Here is a 14,387-nt window from a genome sequence, read left to right as displayed (position 1 = left end):
AATAATTGTTAGTTGAAGCCCTACTTGCAGCCTCTCCGAGGGATAACGGACAGCATAACATCGTGACTGTTTTATTGCTTCTGATCACACACGTGCAATAATGAGACATTGTTTGTTCTGTTGCAATGCAAAGAAATAAAACGGGCAGAGGCTCTTACAAATTCTTTACAGGATCTCATGTAACATTTCCAAAGTGTATGATATGCTAATTCTAATATATTCTATTCTTTTATTAATTCATTATGATTTTTTTTTTCATTATTTGGTGTCTTGCAAAGGATCTGTAAAGCCTCTGAAAGAACACATAGTCCACCACAAAATAGGTATTCAAAATGATGACAGTGAAAGGTACCATATATGTATATGGAATCCATTCTCTTTTCTTTTAGAAAGAATCGATTGACAACAAAGGCTTCTTGTGTCAATGTAGTATTGATCCAAGTGAACATCCTCATTAGTGATTGGAGGATAACATCGCCTGGGCAATGACCTAGTTCCCTAATCTGCCTGACTCGCCCATTCTGTTCAGTTCGGAGAAACAGAACTGACTGTGAAATGTTTTTTTTTATTGTTGTGTGACTCCGGTATCTATGAGCACGATTAAAGAAAATAGAGGAACTCCTCCTCTCTGACAAATTGGTATGTCTACAGTTGTAGATCCGAGGTTCACAGGTCTTTGTAGGCACATAATTGTGTTATGTGTGCCCAAGGTTTGTTGAGCCACAAACAGGAAATCAGCATTTCCAACAGCACCCTGCAGACCTGCCCTGTCCTGTCTGCTAAGAGGTTTTGGATGTGGAAGCAACAACAACAAAACAAAAAGGGCGGGGGGGGGGGACGTCTTCTGCAAAAGAAGAATAGTTTACAGTAACACAACTCTGTGTATAATCAGGAAGAAAGAAATTGCCTAGGTGTTTTAGGACAAAATGTAGGCTCATAATCATGTTAGAGTCATTGAGGATATTCATACATGCTGTTTACGGCCTGGAATTTGAGGAGCATGTCTTTGACGCGCAGCTGAGAGGGAAACCGTCTTCCCGTTGTCTTTTCTCTTTTGTCGCTGATGGGGTAATTGGAATTTATTGCCTCCATATTTCCGAACCCCTGACCTCTGAGGGAACTCTTCCCCTCATTCAGCCGAACCCTTTTACCTCTTTTCCTCTTAGTTCTTTACCCAGCATCCATCTCCAGTGTCTTTTATGAATGTTGTAAGTACACAGGAATATTGTCTGGGTGACTCACTTTTATATTGACACCACCGATGGCTTAGTTTGAGACTAACCCTCCTGAACTCCGTTTTGTGGCCTTTTGATTTGCATAATATTCAGTCCAGGGCTGCAACTAACGGATATTTTTCATAATCGATTAATCTGTCGATTATTTTCTCGATTAATGGATTAGTTGTTTGGTCCATAAAATGTCATAAAATGGTGAAAAATGTTGATCGTCTTGAGTCGATGTTTTGTTTTGTCCACACACCAAAGATATTTAGTTTACTGTCATAGAGGACCAAAGAAACCAGAAAATATTCATTAATTTACTAATCGATTACTACTGGATTCATCGATTAACTATGGCAGCTATAATTCAGTCTATATTAGATACTGCATACTGTGCATCACCGTTACTCTAAATTAATGACTGTTCTCATTACCTGCTGCTTACTCAGATAAACAATGAAAATACAATATAACATGTGAAAACGGGGAGCTGTTTTTATTCCCTAGACCTGTAAGTCATGCAATCACACAGTCAGCAGGCCAGTAATAATCGTTTTGAATGGGATGCAGCTTGTCTGTCACGTCTGGAACCAAGCAAATTTCTAAAATGAATTAGTTATGGTGAGTGATTGGTCATAGATGCCAACAATCCACAATGCAGTGTTGCAAAGTTTGCCACATGAGCTTACATGAGCCGTCAAAGCTCTTGTCTCCCTGTTTATAACACAGGAATCTCAGCTCACAACCAGGCCACGCTGCTTTGGGGCTTCACCTACCCTCAGACCTGCAGTGTCCGTCCCCACAGACAGTGGTGAGATGGGGCATCGGTGGTGTAGCTTTTTCTCCCTAAATGGCTCTTAACCAAGCATCCATCCATCCATCCATCAATATTCCTCCCCCACAGTACCTCCATCTGTGCCTGCTAACCTCTGTATGGATGCGGCGGCTCAGTCCACCTTTTTGCCTGGTAACCACATCCTCCATCTTCTCCTGTGAAAACTGCTCTGCAGCTCACTGTTGAACAAGCAGCTTCTGACCTCTGGTTGTTCAAGATATTCTTCAATTCAATTTCATTTTGTCCATCGAATGTATAGTATAATAGACTAAATGTGTTTTTCCCATGTTTCACATAAACTTTTTCCTATTTGTCTGCCTGGTTTGCGATTCCGTACTCGGAATAATGGTTTCGTTCACGTGTGTATGAAGAATAGGACGGGCAAGCTTAATTAATAATATCATTTCACCAGTAATGATTGCAGGCGAGCTAACCCGGTGCCCTCATCTTATTCTGTCCATCAGCCTTCAGCCAAATTCAAATTTTTACAACCTGCTATGAGCATCAGAGGGCTACAATGAGCCTCCCTCCTCCGTGTCTCTGTCTCCGTGTGTGTGCGTGTGTGTGTGTGTGTGTGTGTGTGTGTGTGTGTGTGCGTGCAGTTTGTTTGTTGGACTGTGAAGGTGAGAAGGAGGAAGAGTTTGTTCCACGTAAAGACACTCATCTCTTATTAAATGGGAGTAGGCAACAGCAACAGTGTGAATGAAATGAAGTTGAATGACGGCGTGACGCTGGCAGCGACTGCAAGTATTTATACATATATATACATATATATATATATGTATATATAGCAGCATTTGCATCTGCCGGCTGAAGAATGTGAAGATTTTGTCTCCTCCTCTTCATTCTACATTTGTGTCTGTCACAAGGCTACATGATATTTCTTCCCCTTCCTTGGCAGGTGCTCCCTTGCAATTATATCCGAGCAAGAGAAATCCATTTCTAACATCACAACTACTGCAGCTACTCTGACTATGACAGTCACCTCCACTGAAACGCTTTGTACTCGGACTACTGTAGTAGTACGACTGCTGCCTTCGAGTACTACAACCACCTGTAATGAGGTACACTGAGGCCACGCAGCTGTTCTGTCCGGCTCAACAGAAACACACCTCTGCTCGCACACACACACACACACACACACACACACACACACACACACACACACACGCACGTGGCCCATGTGACGTCAGCAGAGGGGCTTTCCCGTGCCACACGAGAGCGTCAGACAGACACTAGAAATGCTGTGTCACTGTGCGGCTGCCTCGCCTCCCCACGCCACACTTCAGCTCGCTCGCTCGCTATTTTCGTTTTCTTCTCTCTCGCCGCCTCGCCGCCTGTCTCCCTCTCGCTGTCGGCCTTTTTTCCGCCTCGACCCGCCGCGTCCTCGGCAGGCGGCATGAACTCGCGTTGACTCCCTCTTGTCCTTCAGAGGCGTCTCATTCCGCAAGCATTTCCCCTCTGTTGCGAGTTTTTGCTGGCATATCTCATCTCACTGTTTGTTTTTGTTTATCCGGTAGATGTCCCGTTTTCAGAAAAGGCTGACGAGTGGCAGTTTTCGAAGCGGTGTTTGTTTAAAACGAAAAAGGGGAAACGCATCTCTGCAGCGCCACGCGGTTGCTGATTTGGATAAAAAAACGTTTTCGCTCGGCTCTCGCGGCCATGATCCGCAGTCTGGCTCGAACGTGCGCTGATGTCTGGTTTGCACAAGGTTCAAGCCGGAGGTGATCTTTCGCGCTCAGAATGTAAACATTACGAACACCGGCTTCCAAAGTGTGCTCAGCAGGAAAGGAAAGGAATGGCTAGGTAACAGAGGCTCAGCAGAAACGTGAAAAAGGTTGCATGCCCTCGCATGTGGTTGTTGTGCAGCTCTCCGACTGCTGTACGTGAACACAACCACAACAACTTTGCCGATGGTGCTCGCGGAGCTCTGATGTGTTGCAGTGGCACACTGCTCATTTTCGGTCTTCACTTGCTTTGAGTCAGCATGTTGGGCTCTGCTGCTGTGTAATTGTGCATTTCGCTTGTCCGAAGGGGGGGTTGTGTGGCTGTTTGAGAGGGTCTCTGTGTGTGTGTGTGTGTGTGTGTGTGTGTGTGTGTGTGTGCGCGCGTGCTTGCGCGCGCTGTGCAGTCCAGTCCAGTTATTGCAGGCAGCCCTGACACAGATGGTGCTCAGCGATACCACATACCAGAGGCATTGTTTAGGGAAGGCGAGTTCGAGGAGATAATTGACAGGCATAGGGAGGACCCATCCCCCCGTTACACACACACACACACACGCAGGCACGCACACAAACACACACACACGTGCGCACATTCACACTACTTCTGTCCACCTTTACTCCCTCTCTCTCTCTCTCTCTCTCTCTCTCTCTCTGTCGCCGCGCTCGCTGGCTCTCCTTCAATTTCACCCTAGCAGCAGAGCCCAGCCTGGCCTCTGATTGGTGGACGGACCGCCTTTGTGTGCTATCTCTAGCGTGACGTCTCTCCGGCGACCTCTGTGTGCGTGCGTTGGAGGGTTTTTTTTTTTGTGTGTGTATGTGTGGGTGCATTTGTTCATGAGTGTATATGTTTGAAGAGACAGAGAAGGGGGGAGGGGGTGTTTGAGGGGGTATTCACATCACGTATGCAGAAGGAGAAGAGAGAAAAAAAGACTGAACGAGTGGGAGGAAGGAGCGATAGTGATCACAGAAAAAAAAGCCCCGCTGTTGTGTGTGTGTATAAGTGTGCGTGCGGTATTGGCACACTAGCGGGAGAGAGAGAGAGAGAGAGAGAGAGAGAGAGAGAGAAAGAGGAAGGGGGTAGAAAAAGAGAGCAAGCGACAGAGTGAGCGAGGGAGAGAGAGAGAGAACGTGTGTACGAGGGCTCATGTAAAACCAGATTAAAAACACAAGATGGCTTCCTGAATGGGCTGCTGGAACACACACAAGAGAGAGACACAGAGAGAGAAGAGTGGAGAGAGAGAGAGAGATAGAGAGAAGAAAGGGATAGAGGGATAGAGGTGAAGACAAGAGGGAGTCGGAGTCTTCTGATGGGGATTCGGCCAGCGGACGGAGGAGTACAAACCAAGGCAGCTCAGAGGCTTGGAGGGTAAATATTCATCACTCCAGACTATTCTAGGATTGATAGGTGGGTGGGGGGGAGGCTGACGGGTGGAGGGGGTGAGAGATTAGATTGGCGGGACTGGGGAACGGCTCGAGACAAAACACATCATTTCACATTGAGACAGCCAGGGCCATGTAGACAAGGGGGACATGCTGTGCCAAATGAGAAGATGCTATTGTTTTACAATTACCAGCCCTGCTTTGATGAACCATTTCCACCTCTAACGTCTTACTAAACCAGCCACTGACACTTGTGCACGTTTTGCCAAGTTGCCCTTTAAAAAAAACCCGGCTTGTCTGATACACACGTAAGGAGGGCTGGGCCAGGTCGGGATACAGACATTACATAATTGCATAATTGAAATTGAATCCTCGTTTCGCTGTCTCTTCTTCTCTGTCCCAGCGGCAGAGGGAAGTGCCGGCTCACTCTCTGAGCACAAATCAAAGGCAAAGAGACGCGTGTGCATGGCTGCTTTTTGATGGTCGCTGAGGATGACAGGATTGATAAGAAGGTTGCATGTAGAATGACATGCATGTGGTACCCTGGTGGTCCGACTGCCCTCAACGATGAGTCTTTTTGAACGGGCCCTTGTCGCATAATTCTATTGATTGTTATTCTCTCCTCCTCCCACCTCTCCCTGTCTCCCTCTCACTCCCTCCCCTCTTGCTCTGGTGAATGGCTGTAAAGGTGGAATATTTTGAAGACATCAGTCGAGGCTGTGTGGGAACCCTTAAACTGGCAGCTGAGGTAAGGGGGGTATTGCATTTTGTGTGTGTGGTTGTACTCGTGTACGTGTGTGTGTGTGTGTGTGTGTGTGTGTGTGTGTCATCTCTGCGTGATCTCTGTCCATGTTGCTTTGATTCCCAGCTGTTGGTTCACCAGTGCAATGGGGAGGTGTAAATATGGTGGTCAGTCAACACGGCAACCAGTTCCTCTACTCTTTACATATTCATCTATTTGCATGTGCACTTACAAATGCGACAGTAATTTTAACGTGCACGCGTATGTACTTTCTGGTGAATGGGTTTAACTATTGGTGCCTGTTACACGGGACATGCTGTGGTTGTCTGTGCCGCTCGGGAATGTCAGACTATTTACGACTCTCTCCGGCGAAGACATGAGCTCATTATATATTCCCTGATATCATCGCGAGGTGGGATAAAGGTGCAATAGTCACCTTTAGCCGTCTATCTTCTGAATGCGAGTTGCCCTGTTCGGAAGCTGACTGCATTGAATCCGGCGCTTTGACTTTATCTCCAAGCGGCAGAGGTGAGCTGAGCGCCTGATGAACCGGCGGCTTCCCTGGTTTAAAGTGTCCCACGCTGCCCACTGATTGGTGCCAGAGGCAGGCATGTGTCGATGCAAGAGACCAGGGAGAGGAGGAGGAGGGAGGAGGAGGAGGAACCCTCTGCGCTGGCTCAGGAGCCAGGGGGCCGTCCTTCTTCTCCTCGGTTCTGGAGTTAAATGAGGTAAAGGGAGTGAAAGTTAGTGGGTCACGCATGCGCACGGGCCCGATTGTCGGCCGTAGTAACCTGTGGCGTGTGGCCACTGAGAGCTGCTGGCCTACAACTTGCTGAGTCGGGCCACGCTTGTCTGTTTATGTGGAGAGGAAGTTTGAGCGGCGACGTTCGTAGGGGAGCGCATTATAAGAATTGCAATGTGAGAGGAATTCTTGTCGTGTTGTCTCTTAAGCAGAAGAGGTTTGACTTGCCGTCAGATGTCCGTTTAACCATGATACATTCCCCTTTGTCCCCAGAGCTGTAGGAAATATGGGTCAGTCAATCGCATGACAACTGCCATGAATGGGTTTAGCTCAGTTCAGACAGACTCTAGCTTACATCAAGGTCTGCTCTAATCCCTATCCGTGTGTAAGCAGTCTCTTCATCAACAATGCACCGTATAAAAGACCAGGAACAGGAAAGAAAAATCATTACACTGAGGGAAAGCTGTTGAGGATATTTGTTGCTGTGTCCGCGGTGGAGAGTTTATCTCGACAAGATCTGTTTCCTTGTCCGTCATCAAGACGAACCTGATCTACAACCAACAAGCCGAGGGCTTAAACCGGTTTTGACCGTTTAAGTGCGTAGTCATACATCAGTTATGTATCAGTCTGTATTTCCAGACACATCAAAACATTGCGTGAAAATGGATACGGTTAAAAAATTGAGTCCAGCAGCACTTTGAGTGATGTATTTGAGTTTCACAGCAGCAGAGTTTTTGTTTGGCAGCTCTCTTTGCTGTTCAGGAAACAAGACTGAGTTAAGAGGCAAACCACAACAGGTTACGAGACAGACACTGCACTCGTGTGATTTTTCTTTTTTGTTCCACGCTCATACACAGGATTTCCTCTTTCTTCGTGAGATGAACACTGATGGGAAAGAGTCAAAAGGAGAGTAGAAAACACTCAAACCACCGAGTGCGTGACGGCCGATGGAACGTTGGCTAATCATATGTTTTGCCTCGCGTGGAATCCCCAGCCTCGCTCGCAAAGGGTTACACTGACCTAGTTTCCGTGGCAACACTGACTGTCTACTGACATCATCGCTTTAATTTTAGCTTGGGTCCGGTATCCAAGGTCGGTCACATGACCAACACGTGTGTGTGTGTGTGTAGTTGGGTAGTATGCGGTTTGATATTGCGTAGAGACTCAGGAAGTGGAGAGTTTGACATCACCTCTTCCATTCAGTGTTTGCCCTCGGTGTGTTTACTGCTCTGTAAGGTTTCCACTCAGTCAGTAAAAGAACTGCAGCCCCGCTTCCCATGTGTCGAGACACTGTAACATGCCGTCAACAATTATGAGAGGATTTGGTTTTGATTCTCAAGATGAGACTGGTGCCTTTATTTTTTTTTATCATTTTGAACTCGTAGTCATCTTGTCTCGCCCTTCTTTGGCCTTCATCTCAACTCAAATATCTCGTTCTCCCATATCACTCCTTGATACGGTAATCAAAGGTATTCTGTACGAGGGTTGACACAATAAAACAACACGTATCCAATGCAATTTATTAAATGTAAAATCCCAAAAATACAGACAAAGATTTATTATATGTTCCAAAAAAAAAACCCAACATGAATTTATTTTGTTTGCTAGACACTTCTGTGTCTTTCCTAAAACTCAGCCTGATAATACTGATTATATGGATTCGGGTAGGCAAGACGTTGACTCTACTACATTGAACCATTAACTGACCTCTACAATCCTGCATGCCAACCCAGTTCACCTGAGTCACCTGATGTCTGACTTCCAAAAAAAACCTGTTGTATCAACAGTGAAGGGGTGTGTAAGTGCGAGTGATTACCACAAAGTCTTCTTTTGAGGGAAGTGAAAGACGAATTGTATCAAAGACGACGCAAAGATGTGAAAAAAATATCCTTTATTCCTCATGGGCAGCTTCCTACCTTACAGTCATTAATATGCTGTGGTACTCTCATGTTACCTTCCTAGTTCATGACAATGATCAGACATTCGATTGTCTCGCTCCGGTACTTTTTTTTATTTATTTCTGGCCGTATCACTGAACTGGACTAGAGCCTACACCGATTCCTGGTCCGGATCGATACATGGCCACGATGTGTTGTGCTTGTTGGCTTGTTGGCATCGCCGGTGGTATCTGTGTCTGATGTCGGTGGGGGGGGGGGGGGGGGGGTTGGGGGAGATTGTCAGCCGCCCGGTGCCGCAGTTAATAAAAAATGAATGGAAAGAGAAAGGGGGCGGAGCTCTCAGCTGTTGCCGGAGCTCTTTAACTCTCACCTCTCTGGCAGCTCCTCTGCTGCTCCCAACGGGCGCACAGCTTATTCAGCCCCCGAACCCCGCTGCCGCCGGGCTTTATGCAGTGCAGCACCACAGCTGACGGAGTTTTCATCGCATGAAAATATTAGTGAAGTATATTTATGTGAATTCAGTCGAGGGTGTCTGCTCCATAGAAGGAGGATAGGACTGATTTTAATGCCGGGTGAGACTTACAGCTCGTAGAAATGTATTGCATCACTTCTCCAGAAAAAACACCTCACATCTAAGGGACAAATCATCATCCTCTAGGAATCTACCTCTCATTTGAATGATGGATGAATTCATTTTGACTTTGGCGGTAAATCCAGGTCATTTAGTGTACATTTAGCACCTACATGGCTTTTTTCAGTGCACAGGGAAGGTTTCCCTGTTTTCAGCGCTGGCCCTTTAAGCCCGGCTACGCCTGACTTGAACATATGGGAAGCTAATCTTAGCCAGAGCCCTGAGAGAGACAAGGCTGGCGACCAGCCACTGTGCGGGGCTGAGAAAGGCTCCTCTTGCTTGCTCTCTGAGGTTGGAGCGATTTATGATTCAACCCCCAAATACTGTCACAAAGGAATCACCACATGGTCATTCGGGGGGTCTGTGGTAATCGCTCAACATATGTGTTCTGTTAATGATTGCATCGCCGTCCAATCAGATTTGACTGCTCAGCTCTTTTTCAGGAAGAGAAACGCAGCCTTCTTTTCGTCCTTTAACTCTCACATTTCCCATCCATATCCCTTCTACTGTCTACTGTCCACTCCTCTTCAACCAGCCTATGTTTTGGAGCCAACATTTTCTGACATATTTTGTATATTGATGACAGTCCTCTCCTTCTTTTCATCTCCCAAAGCTCAAGCACAAAGAGCTGCCTCTTAAAAAACAGTCCCCCCCCCCTACCCTTTCTTCCTCCTCCTTGTTATTTTTTTAGCAGCTCCACCCTGCCCACTAGCTCCCCCCACCCATCACCACCTTTCAATTTTTTTCTCTCCTCCCTCCCAAACCACTCCTCCCTTTCTCTTTGTGAGAAGTTCATTTGGGGCGGGCGGGCGGGGGGGGGGGGGGGGGGGCTTCCCCAGCTGGGCTGTTCGTGCTGACTTGCACGTGCCAAATGTCAGGAGGTATGACTCAGACTGGATACACTACACTCATTACTACGTTCCACACCCAAACACAGCCTGAAGCTAACGCCATCCTTCCTGCGAAGTGAGCGGACAGGCAGGCAGACAGACAGACGCAAGGATGAAATAACACTGATGCCTTGAATATGAACAATATGTTATGTTGTCTGTCGCACATATATGGAGCCCATATGGACAAATACAGTGCATACTCAAAACACTTTGTGTTGCTTCCACTCTCTCAGCCCGACGGCCTCTCGTCCCGCCCACCAATAAACCCAGTGATCCTGCGTGAACAATCCAGTACTGTACGAGCACATACAAATGTGCCTCTGCGTTTTCAGGAGCCTTTGGTGTGTCAGGGTCTGAGCGCATGTGATGAGAAACAGGCGCGTGTGTTATGGGGTTGGGGGGGGGGCGGCAGTGAGAGAGAAAGAACGTGAATGATAAAGAGAGAAATGGAGAAAAAGAAAGGGAGAGGGGGAAGGAGAGAGAGACTGACATAGTGTGTCAAATCAGATGACCTTGATGCCATTAGACTGCAGGGTAAATGGGGGCAGTGCCGTGGCGGGGAGAGGTGGAGTCAGCTGACAGGAAGAGGAGGGAGGAGGGGAAAGGACCCTCATGTCATGACTGATGCTCATGTGAGAACCTTAATGGCTGCTAGAGAAAGCGCTTTTACCCTAAATGACAAATCTTGCCACTAATTAAAGACGACGGGGGCACGGAGAAATCACGTCGCCGTTAAAAGCCCTTGAAAGCGAACAATTTGTTCTGTATTGGTGTTTGTGTGCTCCACACACACACACACACACACACACACACACACACACACACACACACACACACCTCCCACTGCAGGTGATGCTGGTAAAAAGAAATTCAAAAAAAAAAACCTCATTTCAGAGTGAAAGGGTTTGATGTCAGGACTTTGTTGAGAAAGATGACTCAGGCTTAGTCATCGGCAAGTCGACCCACCACACACTCCTGAGGATCGGACTTTTGTTGTCAGTCATCCCTCCTACAACCGGAGACCTTTCCCCTCCGTGCTGCTGAGAAACAGTGAGCGAGAGAATGAGAAGTGAGAGAGATGGAGCGCGAGGGAGAGACGGAGAGATAAAGCGAGAGACGAGGGCGTGGAGCTACTCATTTGGATGATAATTTGACGACACTCTGAGATGGTGTGATCGATGTGAGAACCGGAGTCTCTCTCGTGGTACCGTCCTCTCTCTTTATTTCTCTATCTCTCACACACTCTCACACACAAACACACGCGCGCGCACACACACACACACACACACACACACACACACACACACACCATGCCTGGTTACAGCAGATATACTGTAAGTGTCACGTTTTTTTTTAAAGTTTCTTTCTCACTAAAATCTTAAGATGACTTTATAAGTTATAAGATAAGCTTGTCTGAGTGTCATGTGAGGAAACAGTTCAATTACAAGTTAACCAGGACACGGCTACAGGCTGTACGTCTCCCGGTTATAGTGTAACCTGCCACTTTCGGTTATCCATGTGACATGTAAGCTATTGTGTTGAGGAGGTGACATCAGGACAGCCTGACCAGCAACGTTGTGCTGTTGCGTCGGTGCACGGTTTTAATCAATCGCCAACGTCTTGAAGGCAAGGAACGCGCTCGATTTCTTTTTCTGTCAGTGTTGCTCAACTAAATTCACCGAATTCTCCCCCTCTTCAACTTGGAACGTGTCTCAATCCAGAGTGCGGCAGCCTAACTGTCGTTTTGTTTCACCTACGTCCGGCGTCTGAAATAGTGTCATATATCCAGTATTTACTGTGTGTTGTTGAACAGCTGAATGTGCTCCCGCGGAGGCTCCCTCTTCGCGCCGATGCTTTGGTCCAATTGCACTTCTTTGTTTTGCTCGCGGACCGTGACAAACTCAGCCAGAGCTCGTGTTTTCACAACGGGAGCGCGCGAGTGAATGTTTCCTGTTCAAGCGTGGGCTTTCAATTTACGTCGCTCGTTCTGTTTTTCTCGATGTCCATTTCTAAACTGTGAGAGTGTGTTATGTATTCCATCTCTGGGACTGTCCGATGACCATGTTAGCTTTAGAAAAAATGATTTATTTTGATACGGGGTTGTGTAGCTCTGATGCAAGATTTCCCTCTACAGCACGGTCGGGCTTCTCTGACAGCGGCGCGGTGCCTTGGGGACAGAGAGTCCGTTGTGTTCAGTCCAGTCGGTCTTTGAAATGAGGAACTGTGCGCGCAGAGCATGTGATTCAGGGGTTAAGTGGAACCTCGAGCTAGAAATGCAGTGTCACTGCAGCCGGGGGAGAGCGCGGGCACACGTCAGCCGGGTGAATGGAACAGCATGTTTTCGAGGGCGTCCGTTGGCGAGCGCCGTCGCTGATAGTGGAGAGTGGGCATGCGTCAGATGATACATGTGCCCGCGCAGTGGCGGAGGCAAGGATCGTGGTGGGAGACGCTGGTGATGATGACGATGCAGCTGCGTCATTGCCACATGTGTTTCCTACCTCTCTTGCTCACTGCTCTCGCTCGCGCTCATTGGTCCTCCCCGGTCACGTGACCTAATGCTCTACTTCTCCTCTCCTTCCCTTAGACAGCTTAGGCTGCGCCGTGTTTCTCTTTGGGATTGACGCTCATCTCTGTGTGTGTGTGTGTGTGTGTGTGTGCGTGTGTGTGCGGGCGCGTGTGTGCGTGTGTGTACGTACGAAAATGTGTGGCGACGGAAGAGACAGGCGGTGTGCAATTTACGGGGCCAGAGAGCGAGTGCGTCAGAAAATGTGTTGGAGCGCAATAAGCTATGAGAGAAGAAGAAACGGCTCAGCAAACAAAACAGAGAAGCACATCGAGAGAGTGTGGCAGAGGCAGATTGAGAAAGCCAGAGAAAAATGAGACATCAAGAGAGACCATGGAGAAACCGGGGAAGCCAAAGTAAGAGAAGCAGGGAAAGGTTACTGAAGTTAATCCAGGCACAGCGCAGTGTAGCCAGCACGCGCTCCGTAACATTACAGAAAAACACTACGCAGGAGCTGACAGCGATCTGCATGGGGGAGACGGCCATGTTTTCCCCCTCTCATCCTCCTGGTTAAATCTGCCCCTGAAAATCCGAAGCAGTTGCTGGAGAGAGGAGAGGAGCCGCCGCAAGGCCGGTCAGCCCGCAAGTGAGCGAGAGGAAACATCCAGCGATCATGACGGCGTGGATGGTGATAATGGCAGTGATGCCAAGGCAAGACAATGGTGAGGAGAGAACAACAAGAGGACGTGATCATAGGCTGGTTGAAGAGGAGAGGACAGGAGTCTTGCATCCATGGCGAGCTGAAACGGGTTGATTACTTGCGGTTGCAGTCTGCGTTTGGCAGCAACCTGCCAAATTTCCCTCCGTCTGTACCCTCTTCCTCTTCTTCATCATCTTCCCCGCCGTTGCAGAATCAGTCACATGAATAGCTGAGCGACTCTGTCTTGCTTTAGACTGTTATCTCCACACGCTCCTCAGTGTCGTCCTCCATCCCCTTCTCTTCATCCTGCTACACGGGCTTGCTGAATTGTCGTCCGCTGTTCTCGCTCCGTTGACGAGCGCTCTTGTGCCGCTCTTTTAACTCACGTTGTAACCGTAGTGCCATCATTGTTCCAACTCCTTCCTTTAGCTCGACGTTAGGAGTTGACATTTTGGAGGTTCGATGGATGAATTTGTATATCGCGCGACCCTTCGCTTCGTTCAGTCGGACACCGTCCACCTCGTCTGCATCCTCTGGATCTTGGAAGAAGGGCCGGCGTCACCGCTAGCAAGCCAGCTCCCTCTTCATCTACACAGCCTTGTCTCGCTCTCGTGCGTGCAGCCTTGTTAGAGGATCTATTGTGAGCCCCAGGTGTAACGCTGAAGCTTCTCGTTTCACGCGATGAATGGGCAACCGATGTGAATGTGGATGAGGGAGAAAATGGACATTGCGGAAGCGTTGTCGGTGGCTTCTCCTTTGGCCCAGGACGAGACGCTCAAAGGTGGAAGAAAATCTCCATCAGGAAAAGCAGATGGCGTTTGCAGAAGGAATGAATCAGCAACCTATGGTTGGCTCTTCTTTGCTCCTTTTTCCTCCTTCCTGTCGACACCGTTGTGCCTTGGGATTGTGTATTCGCTTGGCAGCCGCTGGTTCGCCTCCTCGCTGAAAAGCAGAGAAGCCCTGTCATAGTGGAAATTGCCAATATTTGGCTTCTGTCGATCAGCAGAACACAACACAGCCGTATATGTAACGTCATCAAATGTAGCAGAGCAAGTAGTGTCGAAGGGCGTGGATAGAGACACAGAGAGGTTTTCTCATTGGTAACAGCTCTGCTGCACT

At 48.0% G+C, this 14,387-nt stretch overlaps 1 protein-coding gene across 4 annotated transcripts in view; it reads left to right on the top strand.

The window, feature by feature from the left end:
• Positions 1-4,711: 4,711 nt before the first annotated feature.
• tet3 (tet methylcytosine dioxygenase 3) overlaps positions 4,712-14,387 on the top strand; it is a 31,544-nt gene continuing 21,868 nt past the window's right edge. The window contains exons 1-2 of one of the 4 annotated variants that reach the window (XM_035638888.2): positions 4,712-5,145; positions 5,848-5,907. Coding sequence is in view for 1 of the 4 variants with exons in the window: in XM_035638886.2 (XP_035494779.2) it covers positions 11,376-11,399 (24 nt within the window). In the remaining 3 variants the exon portion in view is untranslated. Of the gene's footprint in view, positions 5,146-5,847; positions 5,908-10,932; positions 11,270-11,301; positions 11,400-14,387 lie in introns of those variants that run through there. The other 3 variants (XM_035638890.2, XM_035638889.2, XM_035638886.2) reach the window with 3 other exon arrangements.

This window comes from Scophthalmus maximus, chromosome 3 (assembly GCF_022379125.1).
Source record: "Scophthalmus maximus strain ysfricsl-2021 chromosome 3, ASM2237912v1, whole genome shotgun sequence".
Classification (NCBI taxonomy): domain Eukaryota; kingdom Metazoa; phylum Chordata; class Actinopteri; order Pleuronectiformes; family Scophthalmidae; genus Scophthalmus; species Scophthalmus maximus.
This window is presented reverse-complemented; position numbering and strand designations above follow the sequence as displayed.